Here is a 21,276-nt window from a genome sequence, read left to right on the forward strand (position 1 = left end):
CGGAATGGTTAATAAAAACCCTTACATTTAACATAGATTGATACTTAAAATATTTCATATTACCCATACTTGTATAGTTATGTCAGTCCTTTAGTTAACAATATTGATACATGAATTATTGATACTAGCAGAATAATCAAACGCTGTGGATTGCTACTGGCATGTATTTAAGATCTCTCTCTCTATATACATATGTGCAGTATTATTAAGGATGTGCACATTGTTGGTTTTTATGATTATTACCCCTAATCATAATGCAGAGATGTCAAAGGCTACGATTTGGCCGTAGCAGGTACTATTTTTTGGAGGTACTGCTTCGGCGCTACGTTGAAGGGATATGTATAATACTACGATTTTAATAAATAAATACATGATGGATACTCCCTGAATGTTTATGAAATATTATTTCAATACCATGTTTTTTTGTTATTTATTTTGTTTAATGAATTAATTATTCGTAATACTGTATTTCACTGATAGTTTATTGTGGCATTGACATACTAAAATCTCTGAGCTTAGTAACTGGTTGCTTAGTAACTGATTTAGAAACTGAAATTGCCACACAAAACTCTAAACAGTTGTTTTATATTACCAAATTTATATATCACATCATTATATTGCACATTGTGCTTATAAAGATTACTCTTTCATGGGATGGGATGGGACAGATATATTTTTGACAGGACAGGATGGCACTTAAGGACTTAATTTTCATTCCCGTGTCACTCTCTAGTTAACAGCTCACAGGTTCTCTAACAAATGGCACTGCAATAGTAATACAACGGTTTTGTACCCAAGGACATTGGTACAGTAGTTTTATATTTTGACATATCAATGGTATTACAGTGGTTCAACATATACACATACCATGAGACTATAACAGTACCAGTTTGCAACCATATTAGACCACTGCACAAAATATGTTCCAAATCCATTGTGTTGTGATTTCTGGTAATGCTGTGGTTTGGTAATGGTTCTGGTTGGGTTTATTCAGGTATTATAATGGTATTATAATGGTATGCCAACAATAGTAAGGTCATCTGTAAAGATTGACTCACCTACCCCGGTTGTATGATCCCCTTTGGGTCCAGTATACGATGTTGGGGTTTGACCTCTTTTTCGTATCCAGTTACTATCGTCTTTCTCATCCTGTGTGTAGCCACAGTTATCCACTTCAAAGCTGCATTCACCGGGAGGGCAGGGAAACCCATCTGCAAATGGATAGGATAACCTGTGATACAAATGTGTGTCATTTTCTGCTTCAATGCATCTCAAATTGAAAGGATATTTGATTCTCGAACACTTAGTACAAAGTAATGTTACTAAATATATATTTTACATTTGATGAAAGTGTATGTCGTCTATTCATTACATCTACAGAGACAAGGTTTGTAATTAACTGTTCTCTGAATGCATGAAGAAAAGTACATTATACATTAGAAAACTCTTTGGTATGTGTTTTTGCAGACATTGTTGTCACATGAAGTTCTGCTACCATATGACTTGGGCTGGTTTGAATAGATGTGGTATAAATGAATATGGGAGTTGCTGCCAGTGGAGTCTAAGTAATAGATTCTCAAAAACCTCAAAGATGAATAACCACCCACCTAGCAGACAAGTACAGTATGCTTCATCCTGGAAAGAAATTGCTTACGGAAAATACTATTCAATGTGGTAATATAAACTTGGACAACTCTTCACACAACTCTACTAAGCCCCCTTTTCCACTGGGAAGTGAAAAACATACTGGAAGAAATACAGAGCAAATATTTGTACTATTATGACATTCACTGGACAGCTGGATGATGTGCTTCATCAATTGTGTTACATTCAAATACCGGTCAAGAGGAAAACAGAACATAATTACCAATGTAGCAGCAATCTAGTATAATGTATTCTCCTCACTTTGAATGACTATGTTGTAGGTGCAATGGTGTTCGTTAAAAACAGCAATGTCCATCTGTGTGTCCGTCTATGTCAGTAAGACATGTCACTTTACCCACTATCCAAACAACACATTTGTATTACAAAATGAAATAAACAAGCTAACATTAATTACACAAGAAAGTAACAGTTACAAATGGGATATTAAAATATATAACTTTATATACATAGCTTCAAGTAGCCCTTCAACATCCAAATTACTATCCACACAATACCCATATTGTATTATATTTTGGCATGTATTAAAATTCAGAATTAGAAGCTGAATTAGAAGTTAAAGCTCAAACTAGGATTCTTTCATACCAGCAGAGATCCGGCAGTCCCCAAGACTCACTGTGATATCATCCAGTGTTACCAATCCACAGTCCCAGAAATTCTTACAGATGCTGACAAAAACAACCTAAGATAAAAGAGCCAAAACTTAAAGTTATTGTACAGCAAATAACATTATTGGGAAAAATGTCTCTTTCCTGGCAATTTTTTAAGTCTGTTTTTTATTTCATATTTAAAGTAAAATATTACAGAGAATGTGAGAAGTTAAAATGTTAGTTATCCATATGGTTTGCCATGACTTAACATTTTTTTCATTATTTATATCTGAATAATATCTGCACGTTCCAAGTTCATCATTATTTATAGTTTTGTAAAAAAAAAAAAAAGTGAGCCACATGGTTTATGATTTCAAAGGCCACTTCTGGAATTCAGCTTTGATCAATCTATTGCACCTGTACATGAAATGTGAGCGTGTGGCGGAGTTTCCGGCCCCTTTGTTTATTATTTATTTATATTATGCTTTATGTTTATATTATGGCGAAGTGCCGCTTATTTGTTATTGTTTTGTATTTTAAAAACCTTGTGAGGATGCGTGACGGATCAGCTACTGATTATTTAACTAGCTGACAGTCACATATCCTTATTAAACTCGTGCAGACTGTGACCGCGGGGTAATAAGATAATTAACAGCTAGTTAACCCCTCGGCCAGAATATAAAAGCCTCCAGCTGTCTGCACTAAAGCGGAGAGTGTCAGAGGTGAGACGGGTTTTGCAGAGAGCGAGCATGAGCAAAAGAAAGAAACAATTGCTATATATATATATATATATATATATATATATATATATATATATATATATATATATATATATATATTATAGTTGTTTCCATTATTGTTTGTTTATTTGTTCGGCCAACGTGCCCTTTTGTTTAGTGTTTGGTGTTTTGTTTGTTGTGTTTATTTAATAAAATAGCTGAGCGCCGTAGTGCTCAGTTTCACATCCACCATTCATTGTTTGGTTTCTGTTACTTCCTGGTCCGCGACGTCACCACCCACACAACCACTCAACAACATCTGAATTATAACTAAACTTGGTTACAATGTATAAAATAATACATATTTTGGAGATTTTATTGTAGAATTGGAAAGTTTTGAATGTGTCAGTCATGGCAATGACACAGGGAGGTGGGGAAGAGGGTGTGTTGGCTTTCCCTCTCTCTGAGTGGCCCATAAGAACTGCGCTTGGTTATGCATTCGGGTGGCCGTGATTGGGAATACACAGAGACGCTGGCTGAGAAGGCCAGTGTAAACATAGACCAGGCAAGAACGCCAGTGGTTGGAGCGAGCGACCAAAACAGGCAAGCACGGCTGAGGAAGACAGCCAGCAATAAATAAACAATTTATTAAAATATATTGTTACGTACCCGAGGGGACGTGTGTAGTGACCACCCCAGTGTAAAGTGCATAACAGTGTAGGACGGAGATCCCAAGCTGACCGGCTTAGCAGCAGTGGGGGCACTGCGTAAGCAGCACCTTTATTTTGTAGTTTTATTACTGTATTTTATTTTCCCTTTTCATTTCACCTTTTGTTTTCATTATTATTTTGAACACCTGTGAGTGCACCAGCTTTTAACTGTTTACCAGTATTGGTATTTCTGTGGTCCTGTGTACCGTTGCCAGTACTCAGGCCACGGACAACAGCGCCCTAAAATAATAAAACTGTTTATAATAATAAACATCTAAAATAATAATAATAATAAACATCTAAAATAATAAAACTGGGCACCAGTGCGGCGTTTTCAAATAAAACTTCTTTCTCCCGTGTGTGTCAGTGAATTGCCTACCACCCTTCCACACGTGGTGTCAGCAGTGGGATTCACCGGCACCGCCCAACCAAATCAGTGCAATAGCAGAGGGAGGCAGAATGGACCTGCAGCAATTCACCGCTATGATGGAGGTAGTGCAGGGGGGTGGCCGACCTGCGGGACCGGACCCACGATTACTACTGCCAACGAAAATGACGGCAGAGGATCGACCTGAAGCCTATCTTGAGATCTTCGAGGCTATGGCAATCTCTGCCTGGTGGGCCCAGGCACAGTGGGCTAGCTACCTCTTGCCCCAGCTGACGGGGGAGGCGCAGGCGGCGGCGAGGACCCTGGATGCGGCAATGATGGCGTACCCCACACTGAAAGCTGCCATCCTCAACCGCGTGGTTGCGACTCCGGAGGGCTACCGCCGCAAATTCCGGGAGGAGAGCTTCTCTGCGGAGGAACACCCCAGGGCCATCGTGCATCGCTTACAGGATTACACCCAGGGATGGTTGAACCCGGGAGCCACCACCACTGCCAGACTGGTGGAGGCAGTCGTAGTCGAGCGGTTTCTGCAGTGCTTGGCTCCAGGGCTGCGCTTGTGGGTGCAATGGCAGGCACACGCCACCCTGGATCGGGCGATCCAACTGGCAGAGCAACAGCAGAGCAACAGCGCTACTCAAGCATCACCCCCTTTACTGGCTCCAGGGAGGGCGAAGGGACTGGGGGAGGGGTAGCCAGGTCTTTGGACGGAGTGTGGCGATGGGAGCTTCCGGTCTAAGAACTGGGGCGGAGTGGGGTCACCCACGGGCTGCTGTGGTGTTGGACCAGGGTCTCACGCGGCCACCCTACCGTCGAGCCCCTTTGATGGCTCCTGTGTTTCCACCTCCTGCTGAAGCTTCTTGGCGAGAAACTAGTTCACTGATGTGTGAAACAAGCTGGGACATGACCTCATTCGACCAGGTAAAACAGATGGGTTTTGTGATTCCTGTGTCAGTGGATGATACACAAACCCAGGCTCTCTTAGATTCAGGGTGCAGTCAGTCCCTGATACAAGAGAGCTTAATTTCACCGGGTCATAAGCAAATAACGGGACAGGTGCATATAAAATGTATTCATGGGGATGTGCGCACTTATCCTGAAATGTATGTGAATTTGAAAATTGGCCAGCAGGTGACGCGAGTGCAATTGGGTTTGTGTCCTCGATTGCCAGTGTCTGTAGTTCTGGGACGGGACTGCGCGCAGTTTAACCCTTTGCGGTCCATTTATTCAACGCGTGTTAGGCGCGTCAGGTCCAATTTATTTTCACACGCGCAGTTTATTTTAGACACATTGTTTAAGCGTATTTTTTTCACAGTAAAACAGGTTTAAAAGGCACTGCATATCAACAGGACACTCAGTACTGCATCTCCAGCACCGCCCCTCCCCTCGTTCGCTATATTTTTCAAATAACTCTTAATAATAGTACATACCGATAAATCATCTCTTGATCACTCGTTTTATCACCTCACCTCCTCAATAATGCGATCCAAGTCGTTATTTTATTACTATAACATCTAAAAAAAGCTCTGCAAATGTCTGTGATATTCTTTGAGCGCTGGATGCGGAAGCAGCTATCTTGTTTGTTTATGTGTTTATGTCCGTGTTATCGATGTGGTGTCGGGTCTATCAGTATTCATGAGATACGCCCTATTTTTTTTTTTTCCCGGCTTCTCTCGGCTCCTATCGGTCTCACTCTGCCATTGCCATTCTCGGCTTTTTCCAGAGAAAAAACGACTAGAGACCTGTTTTTTGGGTCCGACATTGGACCGGAAAGGGCAAATTGCGATGTCGGACCAGGTCCGACATAGGACAGCAAAGGGTCAAAGATTGGTTGGCTGCTGCGACGGCCCCGTCCTCCCTATTGGCTAAGAAAGAGGAAGTAATTGGAGAGATCTTCCCCTTTCGTGACCCGGACTGCTATTGCCATAGATTTAGACCCCGCAAAACTAAACGGGAATGCCGGACCGCTAAGAATGAGGACTGGCAATGGAGGGAGTCCAAGAAGTTTCAGGTGGGGGTGATTCGTGAAGAGTCTGGGAGGGAAGTTCTGGCTCGGCTGCCTCCGCTCAGGACCGACCTGATCCTGAGCTGGAAGCCATGGGAGCTGATTTTTTAGCTCGTTCCCGTGACTTCCAACTCGAGCCAGGGCGTGACGACGTGCTGGGAAGGCTCTTTGACCAAGCAGCTGTGGTTAACGGTCGGGTGGTCGAGCCCTGACGCGCCGCCACGTACCCTCACTTTGAAATTAATCGAGACCTTCTGTACCGTGTTGAAAAATTACCCCAGAAGGGGGAAATGCGTCACCAGTTGCTCATTCCTCAGCCCTTTAAGGAGGATTTGTTGCAGCTTGCTCACACTATTCCTGTCTGGTCATTTGGGAAGGGACAAGACCAAAGTGAGGCTCGTGACACGGTTCTATTGGCTGGGGCTGGATGGTGATGTAACGCGTTTTTGCGAACGCTATGGGGAATGTCAGAAAGCTAGCCCTAGAGCCGTCCCATGAGTTCCACTAGTGCCTTTGCCCCTAGTGGAAGCTCCGTTTGAGCGTATTGGAGTAGATATAGTGAGACCGCTAGAAAGGAGTGCGGCAGGATACACACACCTATTAGTCATTTTGGATTATGCTACGCGTTATCCAGAGGCCATTCCCCTCCGATCTGCGTCTGCTAAGTCTGTTGCTAATGAGCTTGTGAAGGTTTTCTCCCGGGTGGGGATCCCCAAGAAAATACTGACTGACCAAGGCACCAACTTTATGTCCCGGCTAGTCCGTGGAACATGTAAACTTTTGGGGATTAAGACCATTAGGACCTCCGTCTTTCACCACCAGACCGATGGTCTTGTGGAGCGTTTTAATGAGACCTTCAAAAACATGTTGAGCAGATTCATTGACAGTGACCTGCGCTACTGGGACCAGCTGATTCCTCCCCTTCTCATTGCTATCAGAGAGGTACCTCAGGCTTCTACAGGGTTTTCACCATTCGAGCTGCTGTATGGGCGGAGACCCCGGGGTGTGCTCGATCTGGTCAGAGAGATGTGGGAGGAGCAGCAGGACAATTCGACCAATACTGTCCGGTATGTGTTGGACCTGCGCAAACGTCTTGAGTCTGTGGGAAAATGGGTGCATGACAATTTGCAGCAGGCTCAGCACAGACAGGAGACCCAATATAACAGTGGGGCCCAGTTACGCACGTTTCAGCTGGGGGGATAAAGTGCTTCTATTGTTACCCAGTTCAGAGTCCAAACTTCTGGCGAAGTGGCAAGGACCTTATGAGGTTGCACGCTGGATTGGGACGGTGGATAATGAGATCAGACAGCCGGAGCGACGGAGAGAAATGCACATTTATCATGTAAACCTCTTGAAACCCTGGTTGCAACAGGAGGCTTTGTTAGTGGCGCAAGCAGATGATGTCACAGACCTGGAACCTGATCTTTCTGTGTTGTGCGAAAAAGGGGTTGGTACAGAGTGTAGATAATCTGACACCAACACAGAAATGACAGGCTCGGGTGCTGGTGGCGGAGTTTCCTGATGTGTTTTCTCCCGTCCCATGGTTGACTCGAGTAGCCCACCATCACATTGAAGTTGAGCTGGGGGCGCCAGTACGCCAGAGGCCGTACCGCATACCTGAGTGCAAAAGGCAGGTAATAAAGGCGGAGATTGACGAGATGCTCAGACTGGGTGTAATAGAGGAGTCCCAAAGTGACTGGAACAGTCTGATTGTTTTAGTGGATAAGCCGGATGGGTCAACTCGATTTTGCATTGACTTCAGGCGAGTTAATGAAAAATTTAAGTTTGAAGCTTATCCCATGCCCCAGGTAGATGAGTTGCTGGAGCATCTATGCATGGCTCATTTTATGATGACACTGGATTTAACGAAGTGTACTGGCACATACCCCTGACCCCAGAATCCAGACAGAGGACAGTGTTTTCAACTCCCTTCAGGTTATACCAATTTAGGACCATGCCCTTTGGGTTGCACGGAGCACCAGCCACTTTCCAGCAGATGATGGATCGCATTTTGATTGGTTTCCACACAGTTTAGTTGGTTCTTTTGCCACGCAGTTGTTATATATATATTTATTAGGCAGCCTATTTCCATGCCAGCAAGAAGCGCCAGCAAACAGAAGAGCCTCAACAAAAGAGCCGGGAGTCTAGCTGTGGGAGTCCAGCGAGGGGAGGTCTGCGTCGAGAGACTGTTCGAATAGATCCGAACCTAACAGCGCTCTGGAAGATGCCATCTACTAGTCAGGTCTGTGCCCTCCACTCCACCGCTCCCACTGTGCCTATTTGTCTTGCCTGTCCTGCTATGACTGTCTCTCACATTCCTGTTCTGTCCTCTCGCCCTCGTCCTCTGCCCTCTCTCCGCCGCTGCTCCTCCAACCCCTCTAACCTCATCCCTCTGCCTCTCCCCCCTCCCGCACACTCTCTGGTGCACTCTGGCACTCTTCTGCTAACAAAGCTGATTTCATCTCTGCCTTTGCCTCCCACCTCTCTCTCGATTTCCTTGCTCTCACTGAAACCTGGCTGTCCCCTGATAACACTGTTACTCCTGCTGCCCTGTCCTCTCTCTACGTCCTGTCCCATACTCTGCGTCTCACTGGACGGGGAGGTGGGACTGGTCTTCTCCTCTCTCCCTCCTTACTCTTTTCTGTCCACTCCGACCTCTCCTCACTCTCTGTTAATACCTTTGAATTTCATGCAGTCCAACTAACCTCTCCCTGTCAACTCCTGCTAATTGTACTGTACCGTCCCCCTGGGCCTATCTCTCACTTTCTAGATGAACTCGACTATCTACTCTCCTCCCTCCCCGCTCTGTCTACCCCAACTGTCCTGTTAGGTGACTTCAATATCCATCTCTCCAACCCCAGCCACTCTGCTGTATTCCTCCCTCTCCTTCACTCCTTCGACTTCTGTCTCTCTCCATCCCCTCCTACCCACAAAGCTGGCTGTCAACTGGACCTCACCTTCTCCAGGGCCTGCTGCCCCTCCGCCCTCTCTGTCACCCCCCTGGACCTCTCTGATCACTATTTCATCTCCTTTTCTCTGTCTCATCCCTCTCTCCCTGCTCCTCCTACCCCCACTGTCACCTCTCGCCGTAACCTCCGCTCTCTCTCCGCTGATTGCTAAGGTGAAAGCCTTGGCTGACTGGCCGGTCCCTACGACCAAAACTCAGGAGCGCTCCTTCTTGGGACTAGCGGGCTATTATTGGAAGTTCCCTTGACAGACCTCACCCAGAAGGCTGCCACAAATAGAGTTCAGTGGACAGAGACGTGCCAGAGAGCCTTTCTCGCTTTGAAGCGAAGGCTGTGTAGCAAGCCAGTGCTATGCAGTCCTGATTTCAGTAGAAGGTTCACCCTGCAGACGGAGGCATCAGAGACAGATCTTGGGGCAGTGTTGTCTCAGGTGGAACGGGGAAGCAAGCACCCAGTCCTGTATATCAGCAGGAAGCTCCTTAACTGCGAGAAAAACTATAGTACCATCGAGAACGAGTGTCTCGCAGTAAAATGGGCAGTCGAGTCACTCCGGTTCTACCTCCTGGGGCCACACTTCACCCTTGTTACAGATCATGTTTCCTTAGCATGGCTTCACTGGATGAAGGATAACAACACCAGAATCACGTGATGGTACTTGGCCCTGCAGCCCTATGCCTTTAGGGTAGTCCACCAAGCAGGGAAACTGCATCAAAACGCAGATTTTTTCATGGGGGTGTAGGATTTTTGAATGGACCGGTGGTGCCATTCTGACGGGGAGGATATGTAATGGGAGGGGGAGGGGGAGATCTGTGCTGACTATCTGGCGCATGCGTGGTACTGCAGGAAGGGGGCAGAAATCTCGTAGATCCACCTGTCAGTCATGGCAGTGACACAGAGAGGTGGGCAATAGGGTGTGTTGGCTTTCCCTCTCTCTGTGGCTGAGAGGCGGGCCTTGGGGGATTGCTTGGCCCATAAGTACTGCGCTTGGTTATGCATTCGGGTGGCCGTGATTGGGAATACACAGAGACGCTGGCTGAGAAGGCCAGTGTAAACATAGACCAGGCAGGAACGCCAGTGGTTGGAGTGAGCGACCAAAACAGGCAAGCACGGCTGAGGAAGACAGACAGCAATAAATAATCCATTTATTAAAATATATTGTTACATACCCGAGGGGACGTGTGTAGTGATAGGGGAACCTTGGCCACCCCAGTGTATAGTGCATAACAGCGGAGATCCCGAACTGACCGGCTTAGCGGCAGTGGGGGCACTGCGTAAGCAGCACTTTTATTTTGTAGTTTTATTACTGTGTTTTATTTTCCCTTTTCATTTCGCCTTTTGTTTTCATTATTATTTGAGCACCTGTGAGTGTGCCAGCTTTTACCTGTTACCAGTATTGGTATTCCTGTGGTCCTGTGTACCGTTGCCGGTACTCAGGCCATGGACAACAGCGCCCTCTGCGGGCTAAAAGAAAAAAACATCTAAAATAATAAAACTGGGCACCAGTGCAGTGTTTTCAAATAAAACATCTGTCTCCCGTGTGTGTCAGCGAATTGCCCACCACCCTTCCACAGTCCACTAAAACTTTCCTCACTTTGAAACCTCAATCCAATTCTTGACAGACTTTAGCTCAAACAGTGTTACACTATTACTTTAGGGTGTTACCTTTGTGGGCATGAGTTTTTGGTAATTGACTTCAACCTGAATCCAGGAGCCCATTGGACTTTCAGAGACTGTCCAGACCTTCTCTTGGGCCACATTGTTCTCATCATAGCTATAAACAGCCAGCGTGTTGTCTGTTTTAATGAACCCATGTAGGGCATAGTAAAATCTCAGACAGTACTTCAATGTCCCTGGCAGGTAAGGACCATACAGGCGCCCAACGTAGCCTGGCTTGGATATAAGCCTGGTGTTAGCCAACAAGAATGAACCTGCAAAACATCAGAACAATTCACATTATTCATACAGCATGTACAAAAACAAGCGTTTTTGTTGATTATGGATCTCCATATGCAAGTAAAAGAAATGTCATGCTGTGCCATTATGGAATGGCTAATTTTGTTTATATTTGAACCTGTGAAATTATGCATTACAAAAAGAAGTTTCATAAAGTCTTTAATTGGAGTCATTTTAAAAATTTGCTGAAAAAAATGTTTTATGGATCAATGAATAAAACTGAAATTGCGTGTAAATTAAAGTGCAGGTACATATTGGGATGCCTATACTCTTTGCTCACCTGACCCTGTAGTATGATCTCCTACTCTGTAAACATTAGGCTTCACTGAAACCCTGTTCCACACAGACCCTTCTGTTTGCTCCTGATAGTATTGACAAAAATCTTCTTCAAAATCACAGTTTGCCACAGACGGATCAAAGAAAGGTTCTGTGGAAAACAATAAAACCGGTGGTATACTTTGAAGCACATGTCAAATCTATATAATACATATTTTGAATTTCAAAATAAAACAGTATGACAGTCTGCTACTGCTGAAAAACTGGAGAATCTTTCAATATTACAACAGTTTTCTATGCTGGTGGATATAAAACGTCTGCTTTTTAATGTTGTCATACACCTTTCTAACATTTAACACTTTTTACAGCCAAACAAAACATCTTGTGTACTCAAAATCTAAACTAAAAGCAAAATGAAACAAACTTTTTGATGTACACTCATCATTATGGCACAAGATTACCCCCACCTGTCTCAGCGCTGCAGAATTCTGGGGAGAATGAAATATCATCAATCGCAACATAGCCTCCCTTAGCACTGTTGAAAGCAACTTCAAAGACAACCTTGAAAGGCAAATAAAGAAGTGACACTGCAGGTACCTGTCTTTACATCTAGGATACAGTACAGAATATGGAACTATGAAGCAGTTGTCTAGGATTAATGTGCCTTGGGAAAACCAAATTATATTTCTAATGTTGCCATTTTTAGCTCTGGGACTATTACTGTACATGGCCTAAAGAGACAGCTACAGTACCAATGAATTTATCAAACAAATAAGCTTTGTAAGTAAACACAACTCAAACCAGTTATGTTCAGAGCTCTCCATTTATAACACTGTAGTCGGGAGCTATATGCAATTTGTCTTATAACGAGAACACAAGTGCTAGTATAATGGAATTATGGGGCAAATGGGAGGTATGACCATAACACATTAAACCTGTGCTAAATTATTTAAATCCAACAAGCATTTCATTATGATATCTTGGTTTGGATTGGTCAATTTAGATTTGTAAAAGTGTACTGTATTAACAATATTGCCATACAGTATGGTTAACCATGACCAACTGATTTTTGTTTTCTTTTAAAGAAATGATAACTGTTGTCTTCAATTCCCACAAGTTCCTAAACCTACCGCCAAAGGATGAGGGGCTTTTATATCCACTTTTACTAACTTCCAGATAAACTTTGCATATATGTCAGGTTTCCAGATTTCCTCGTAAAGGCCCATTCTGTCTCTGGTAAACACTGAGAAAACGTTGCCTTTTGCTTGGTCACGCTGGTAGTAGAATGACAGACATCCTGATATCGCAGTTGTTGTCATTGGAGATGTGAGCTGAGCTACCTCCTGAAAGTGTTTGGCATAGACAGAATCCACATACATGTAGTGACCTTGGAAAAGAAAAACAATAATAGCTCATGGAATGTAGCCAGACATAGCAAAACAAAATGTACTTTATATTTATAAGTTCCAGTTTGGGGAAGCAGATGCCACTTTAACCATTGTGACACGATGGCTTGTGTGGGGACATCAGGCCAGGAAGAAACACACAGTACTGTGAGTAACTGAAGCGCTGTTGCACGAGTTTATTGTAAATAACGTTGGCCAAAACAAATAGACAAGCAAACACTAACTAAAACAAGTATGGTGCTGGTGTTGAACCAGCACTCGTAGCAATTGTTTCTTTAGTTTTCTTCTTTTACCTCCTCTCTCATTCCTGTTCTCCACTCCTGAACACTCCAAACTCGCTCAGCCACAGCTGCAGGTTTTTATATTGTGGCCAAGGGATCAACTGGCTATCAATTACCTAACTTACCCCTCAACCACATTCAGCACAGGTTTTATCATCTGCGTGGTCAACAGCCAGTTTATCAAAAAGGACTTGCTGTTGACCACACATTCTCACAAATTTATCTGGATGGGGAATTCTAACCTCATCCATGCTGTAAACAACAATAAAACAGCGTGTTTTTACAAAATTAAACAATACATTTAAATAATACAAAAAATAACCCAAAACATAATACGCACAGGGACAGGGAGTACCCCATCACACCATACAAGAAACTTGACGTATTTGTGACCTAGGGTGGGGCAACCTTTTATTTCATGGTAACGGTTGAGCTCCTGATCATAATTACTTATCATAATATACTGTCACAGGATGAAAACCCTTCACATGCACAATGTAAATATGGGTGTGTGTAAAGTTGGCAGTACGATAAGCAGTTTCATAATTGATTTAGAATAAAGTCTTTGCTGGAAAATGAATACTTCTCACTCATTACTTAAAATGAATACCATGTTCGTGTAATACCCAAAACCCATACCTCGCTCATTGTTCATTGTGTGATCAAAGGGGAGATTTGACTGGCCATCTCGGATAGTACTTCCACCTACATACCAGTTTACATTGGGATTCCAGTAGTTCATATATCCACATAGATGATGCTCTTCAAAGTTACACTCTGCAATGGGCAAAGAGTTTATGAATAATAAGTGTTATTACTTTGAGGTCAGAAGAAAAAAGTACACACTTTACCAATAACATCATATAGCGAGTAGATAAGTGAGAGAGCCATTGATTGGACAGATTAACAACAACTGACTATCATTTTACAAATAGTTACAAATCAATAGTTACAAAACTTCAACATCAGTCTTTAGATGTAGAAGTTTGTGTCTGTTCCTTATCCTGAAAGAAAGAAATAGAGATATGTGGTACAGTAGACCCATTTGGGACCAAACCATGATCAGATTAGAATGTTAGTTTGTTTGGAGTACTGTACCATTCTAAAAATGCCTTTTCTAGTCTTTGTTTTAGGTTTTTACTTATATTTCGTAAAATATTTGCAATAACCCTTTGAGGGAAATTCAAAGAGAACTGTGAATGTTTTTGGTAACTTTATTCATAGATCATAACACCAAAATGCAACTTGGTACTATTTTTTTGTGAAAGGAAAATAAACCTGATAATGTTACAAAACTATGAACCTAGTTTGTTGCATGTTTTGTAACATTATTTAAATTTTACAAAAAATGGTGCAAATTGCACATGGGCGTAAACACACAGAGTAAACAAAGTATTTTCCCTGTGTTATTATAATATTTGTAACAGATTACTAAAGTGTATTACTGTATCCCGGAAAGTTAATTAATACAGTGCAGACAGAAGAAACCTTCAAATCTCGTTTTTATCAATATGAATGCCAGCTTACCAACACAGTATCCTGGGACAACGAGTATTTCAAAGATTGCAACGCTTTGCTCTGGTTTTTGCCCAGGTGAAGCCACAAAAATAATCTAAATAAAATAAAAGCAATAAATCACTGACCAACAGTTATCAAGGTATTGAAGCACGGTTCAAATTAAACTTAAAGTCCCCAAAAACCTTTAGTTGATTTATCAAAGCTGACCTCTATATATATATATATATATATATATATATATATATATATATATATATATATATATATATATATATATATATTAAAGTAGCAGTTCATATATATTTTAATATAATATATTATTTATGTCCATATATTTTTCAAATAAAAGTACCATACACTATATAACATGTATATGTAGTATTTAATACAAAATATATGGACATCAATGCATTTTATCCATTTTAAATGATAATTGATGCATTCTTTTGATATTGTTTTTATATGCAAGATACTAAATAATGAAATATAAATCTATATATTGTATAATATCTGTTTAAAAAAGTTGCAGTAGTCAAGCTTATATTTATATTTAGTTGTGCTGTATTTAATTAAAAGTACTTTGGTTTTTAAACGTATTAACAGGATTTAGTTGGAGGAAAATATGCAATTAGCATATACTCAAATACACTATTATCACTGTGCTTGCTTTATGCACAGTATTTTATAGTTTTTTTTTGTTTTTTGTTTTTTTTGTTTTTTTTAAGTCACAGGCTTCTTTGTATATTGTACCCTCTATACAACAAGTAAACTAGAGAGTACTTTAACTAATAACTGGTCAGCTAGAGCTTGCAATACAGCTTACAAACACTTTGACTTCTCACAAACAAGACCCTGTGTGGTTGTGTTTGTAGCGACCTTCTGTTCCTTTTCACATCAGTACCTTGTATCTGTTAGTTGTGTTTCTCAGGTCTATACTTGCAATGAGCCAGCTGTCTGAGGGATCCAGGGCCGACCACAAAAGGTAGTCGAAGCTCTCTCCCTCTGGCCTCACATACATTTTTAAAGAACCCGAGCCAGTGATCTGATACACCAGCCTGATGCAGCCCCACTCCAGCAGCTCCAGGTCAGGACCAATCAGCACAGCTTTCTGACCTGCTCCTCCAAAGGCTGAATCAGCAGTAATGTAATGTCCTGCAAAGAAGAGACAAAACTAAACAAGACTACCTTTTATACACAAAAAGATTTGAAGCACTTACTGGTATCTTCATCAGTTAAAAGTGGAAATAAAAAGAAACATATTGTTCAACAACTGATTCTATTGCTATGTTTTTTCACAACATAATGTTTTGCTGAAAGTTCTTTATTATTGTTTTGATACAAGTAACTGCTGTTTTCACTCCCCTGTCAACAAGCTGATGTATCTCAGATGGCTAACTTTGTTCAAACATTCGGCCTTACTCACTTTAACTTGAGTTCAACCTACAGTACACGTTCCTCTGAGCATCCAATCCTGATGACTTCAGAACATATCTTGATTGATTATTGGATTTGCAGGGCCTTGTTTTTCTAGTCTTGCCCCTGGCATTCCATTCCCAGATGAACATTTAAATCTTCCACATGAAAACAATATACTTTTTTCTACATGGGTAAAATATATCAGGTTGCAGAACAGAGATCTGTAAAACACTGTGCACAAAAACATCTTTTTTTCATAATATTCTAATACTTTCAGCATTACTTTTAAAGTTTTCAATCTATTTGTATGAAGCACCTTCTAACAGCTGCACAGTGTGACCAGACTGCTGTGGGACCAAAGTAAGATATGTAAAAAGACAGATGAATGAATCCTGTTTTAAATACCATTATACACAGCTTTAACAATTACTATAGTCACACAATTATTGTTTTGAGATTCAGCTTTTATTTGTGAGCACCTCAAAATCTTTTGTTTAGAAAGATACAGGGTGTTATGCTTGTGACACGGTAGCCGTCTGCCCGTGCATTTAATGCTGAGTGACAGGGAGGAGGTTGAAGTTGATACGCCCCGCAGGAAAACATATCAACACACTGAACAGCTCACGTGACACTACTAGCAATGGTAGAGCACAGAGTACATACAACACAGGGAACAAAAACTTTGCTGTTTTGAAAATAACTATTTGTTTATTGCGAGCAGATGAAATACAATGCGTACTTCAAGCAAAGTACCATTCCCTTTCAAGTCGAAGACAACCACCAACATTATGTATGGGATATTCCCTGCCCTTGAGGTAGGTAATACTGAGCTCTCTATATCAGAGCTGCCGAAGGCCCCTTCCTGTGATGACGCACTCGGTCCTGCCTACTGAGGGTATAAAGCCGTCACTCACCAGAAGATCTCCCTCTTTTTCCTTCTCAAGACGGTAAGGTAGGACCTCTGTGTCTAGACTGAGTGTGTTGATAGGAAGAGCCCTCGAGTCGATTCGGGTCAGTTGTATTTCCCTAGCATTCGTGCTGAAAGCTGGCTTGCTGCTTTCCTGGAATCAACGACTCTTGAAAAGGACCAAGTCTTTTATCTTTCTGTCTTTCAGCCGCTTGGTGGGCCGCTCTCTTTTTTACTGTCTGTCGTATGTGAGCGGCTGTCTGTGCAGTCACCCGCGAGTGAGTTGTCTTTTCCTGAGGGTTACACAAGTATCCTCCTCAAGGTCAGGCCTGGTTGTATCCCCGCTGTCGAGTGACCCAGCCGCTCTCCCTTCTTCGGGGCTAGGTATTGCCGTATCCCCATCCGAGCTGAGCATTCGGTGTACTCTCTCTCTCTCTTTCCTTCCTTCTTAGAAAAGTGTTATTTTTTACTGAACAAAAAACTTCACCCACCGCGGCTTCGGTCTCTGTCCCCCCCTGGTATACGCTCCGCGCTGACCAGGTGTGTGTGTTGACCACGCGGTTTGGGTACGCACTTTGCGTAGCGTCCTCTCCGGTGCTGCGGTACCGTGGCGCACGCATAGCCCGTGATTCTATCTCAGTGCGCAAGTGCGCAATGCAGGCTGCGTAATTTCCAACACCCCAGCGTAGGGCACGATAGCGTAACATGGTACATGGTGTACGTAGTGCCCAGTACGCAGTGTACGGTATTCACAGCGCACGTAGTGCGCACGGTACGCAGTTCACACAGTGTACGGTACCCATTGTGCAAGGCGTTTGGAACGCTCGAGGCAAGCAGTGCGGTGCACGTTGCGCTCATTGCGTAAGTACTGCTCTACTAGCGCATAGCTCGTGGTGCTGCACGGTAATACCAGTGCGCACTGAGATCAGCTCAAGCGCTGCACGCGGTGTACATATTACACGGTGCAGGTGTAGTTGGTTGTGCACTAGTATCCATACGCTGCGTAGTACACGGTGCACTTGTGCCCACGGTACCCGGCGCAGGGTAAGCGGTGTTAATAGCCTTAGCTGTAGCACTGGCGAATTTTACACTGTGTTAGTACCTGTGGGTCAAATGCAGTGAAAGCAGTGCTTAGTGGTATGCACAAGCCAGACATCCTGTCTCAGGACTCTCTGCCTAGCATCTCGAATGCAGTACACAGTGCGCTTGGGACGCACAGGTTATTGCGTAAGCACTGCTCAACCTGGCACATAGCTCACGGTGCTGCACAGTATCTGTGAAAACAGGATACTGAGTGCCCACTGGGCTCAGCAATGCTAGTGAGTGGACACACTACGTTAACACTTACCAGTGTTCAACATAGTGCGAGCAGTGCCTCAGTGTTAATGCACAAAGTCAGCACCAAATCGGGGTCCCTCCCCTGTACGGCCTGCAACGCATCATACCCACAGGACATATGGTGCTCAGTAGACAGGTGCTTAGTACATCAGGGCGCATAGCGCCCTCGGGTGCTCGATGCACGAGGTGCCTCGTTGCCTTCTGCCTGTAGAAGGTGCTTCACTCCGCGGTAAACTATGCGCTGCCCCGGTTGTGTGACTGCACGTAGTCCAGGCTAGACACCCTTGTCCAGTTACTACGCTGTGTTTACTCTTTTTTTCTACGTAACAGCCTAGATCGCGTTGCGATTGCAGTCTGCTGAAAACCTTACAGCGATCGCTGTTTTCTGTTTTCCTCTGCTATTAAATCGTCCTGGATAAGGGCGTCTGCTAAGAAATAAAATAATAATAATGTTGCAGTTTAACAGAAAAAGAGACACGTGTTCCTCCACCGGACCCTGACTCTGCCGTGCCCCGCTGTGGAATTGACTCTGCTGGACTACCTCAGCCCACCCTCTCGGTGCGCTTAAAATATTCACTTCACCTGCGTTGCCGTGATGTCTGCTTTATTACCCTCACAGCTTGCTGTTGTGTGCGTGTATGTGTGGTTTTATTTCACTGCCTTGCGTTTTTAAAAATAATAAAAAACGATACAAGCGCGATTCCTCCATCGGGACCCAGCTATGCTGAGCCCTGCTGTTGAGATGCTTACGCCGGCTTGTTTCAGCCCGCCTACTCGGTGGACTGGTAAAAACAAAACAAAAACAGTTACCCGCATTGCCGTGGTAACTATTATTTTTACCCGCTCAGCTTGCGTGGAGTGTGAGTATTTTTGTTTCTTTACTGCCTTGCAGTTTAGAAATAAAAAATAATACAGCGTTATTTCCACCGGGACCCAGCGCTGCTGGCCCCGCTGTTGAGCGGCTTCTGCTGGCTTGTCTCAGCCCGCCTACTCGGTGCGCTGTTTAAAAGCTGTCACACGAGCTGCCGTGGTGGCTGCTATTTTACCCTCACAACCTTGCTGTTCTGTGTGTGTATATGTGTTTTTTTCTTTACTGCCCTGCAGTTTTAAAAATAAAATGTAGTGTGATATCCCCCGGCAGCTCTGCTGCAACCCGCTGTTGAGTTACATACGCAGGCTTGCTTTAGCCCGCATACTCGGTGGGCTGGAAAAACAAAACAAAATCAGTTAACCGCGTTACCGTGGTGACTGATATTTTTACCCACACAGCTTGCTGTGGTGTGTGTGCGCATTCGTTTCTTTACTGCCCTGCAGTTAGAAATAAATAATAAGCTGATTCTTCCACGGGAACCCAGCTCTGCTGTGTCCCGCGGTTGAGTTGAATCGCCGGCTTGTTTCAGCCCGCCTACTCGGTGCGTTTAGTCACCCGCCTGGCATGGTGAATGTGTTTCTCCCATCACCTACCCGACTAGGGTTACTCCACAAGCTCCCGATCCAAGTGTGGCTCAGTGCCTTAGGCTGCACCCTAAGCGTGACAGACACCGTCAGCTGACCATGTCTTGTCTAGGCTGGGAAGCCCTACGCTGGTGGAAGCAAGCCTGTCTTCTGAGCGAAGGCACAAGCATAGGAGTGATACACAACTGTCAATTGGTGATGACAGACACACCCAACTCTGGTTGGGGGGCCGGTCTGGGCAGGTGGAGAGCGTTTTTTGTACGCTTTCCCGCCTATACCGCTGCTCCCGGCTTTTCTAGGAAAAGTCGGGTTAGAGAAAGCGTCAGTTCTCCAGGTGGCCAGGATAATGTGGTTTTCGACCCTGTGCCAGCTGTTGGATCAGTCAGGCGGAAGACTCTCTTTGGCATCCGGAGCCAGGCAGGTTCCAGCTATGGGTCTGGCCCCTGTAAGGGACCGCTGGCTAGCCCTAGGGCTATCGGACGCAGTTGTGGGTACCATGCAGAGCGCTAGGGCGGACTCCATTAGGTTTTTTGTATACCTATAAGTGGAAGTATATACAAGCTTGGTGTCTGGCTAGAAACCATGACCCCATCACTTGCCCTAGGCCAGTCATATTGCAGTTCCTGCAAGAACTGCTTGGTGCTGGAAGGTCACCTTCCACCTTGAAGGTGTATTCAGCGGCTATCTCTGCTTGCCATGCCCCCGTAGATTCTATGTCTCCCCGGGTGCGCATTTTTGGCTACCCATTTCCTTAACCCTTTGCGGTCCATTGTCGGACCTGGTCCGACATTGCAATTATTCCTATCTGGTCCATTGTCGGACCCTGTCCGACATCATCAAAAAAAGGCAAAAAACGGGTTTCTATTTGTTTTTTCTCCGGAAAAAGCCGAGAAAACCATTCAATGGCCAAGTGGGAGAGACAGGAACCGAGACAAGCTGATTAAAAAAATAAATAAATAAAAAAGGCGTATCTCATGATTAGTCTTACTTGCCATTGGCATCCCATATGGGCGGTCATTAGGAAACAAGCTGGATGTTACTGTATCAGCGCACAGAGACTATCACGGACATTTGCAGAGCTTTTTTGAGATGTTATGGTAATAAAATAATGACTTGGATTGCATTATTGAGGAGTCTGGTGATAAAACGAGTGATCAGGAGATGATTAATCGGTATGTATGACTATTATTATTATTTATTTCTTAGCATATGTGAAAGCGATAGCGAAAGAAAGGGTGGGGCGGGGCTGGAGATGCCTAGTGAGTACTTTGTTGATATGCAGGGCCTTTTAAACCCGTTTGGCTGTGAAAGAAAAATACTTTTAAACAGTGCGTCTAAAATTAACTGTGCGTGTGAAAATAAATTGGACCTGACGCGCACTTAATAAATGGACTGCAAAGGGTTAAGGCGCACAGCTCCTGCAGGTGCGTGTGGGAGGATAGAAGCGGAATGTCGCTGTGCACCAGCCCCGCTTTCCTCCCCAAGGTGATTACAGCTTTCCACATTAACCAGTCTGTGAAACTGGAGTCTTTTCATCCACCTCCGTTGCTTCAACAGAGGATGAGAGATTTAATTTTCTCTGCCCAGTGCGGGCATTGAGATGTTACGTGCTTAGGACAAGAGCGCTGCGTCAATCTGACCAGCTCTTTGTCTGTCACGGAACACGGACCCTAGGACAGCCCCTCTAAG

General features: G+C 43.8%; 1 protein-coding gene across 2 annotated transcripts in view; it reads right to left on the minus strand.

Annotated features, from left to right (window-relative positions):
- LOC117421069 (MAM domain-containing protein 2-like) overlaps positions 1-21,276 on the minus strand; it is a 46,980-nt gene that overhangs the window by 17,957 nt on the left and 7,747 nt on the right. The window contains exons 3-11 of one of the 2 annotated variants that reach the window (XM_034034967.3): positions 15,373-15,623; positions 14,481-14,565; positions 13,593-13,730; positions 12,397-12,653; positions 11,734-11,827; positions 11,271-11,417; positions 10,700-10,965; positions 2,248-2,344; positions 1,059-1,211 (exon numbers count right to left, since the gene is read on the minus strand). In XM_034034967.3, the coding sequence (XP_033890858.1) occupies positions 1,059-1,211; positions 2,248-2,344; positions 10,700-10,965; positions 11,271-11,417; positions 11,734-11,827; positions 12,397-12,653; positions 13,593-13,730; positions 14,481-14,565; positions 15,373-15,623 (1,488 nt within the window). The remainder of the gene's footprint in view (positions 1-1,058; positions 1,212-2,247; positions 2,345-10,699; positions 10,966-11,270; positions 11,418-11,733; positions 11,828-12,396; positions 12,654-13,592; positions 13,731-14,480; positions 14,566-15,372; positions 15,624-21,276) is intronic. The other variant, XM_059025736.1, reaches the window with a different exon arrangement.

The sequence above is a fragment of the Acipenser ruthenus genome, chromosome 1, assembly GCF_902713425.1.
Source record: "Acipenser ruthenus chromosome 1, fAciRut3.2 maternal haplotype, whole genome shotgun sequence".
In the NCBI taxonomy this organism is placed as follows: Eukaryota; Metazoa; Chordata; class Actinopteri; order Acipenseriformes; family Acipenseridae; genus Acipenser; species Acipenser ruthenus.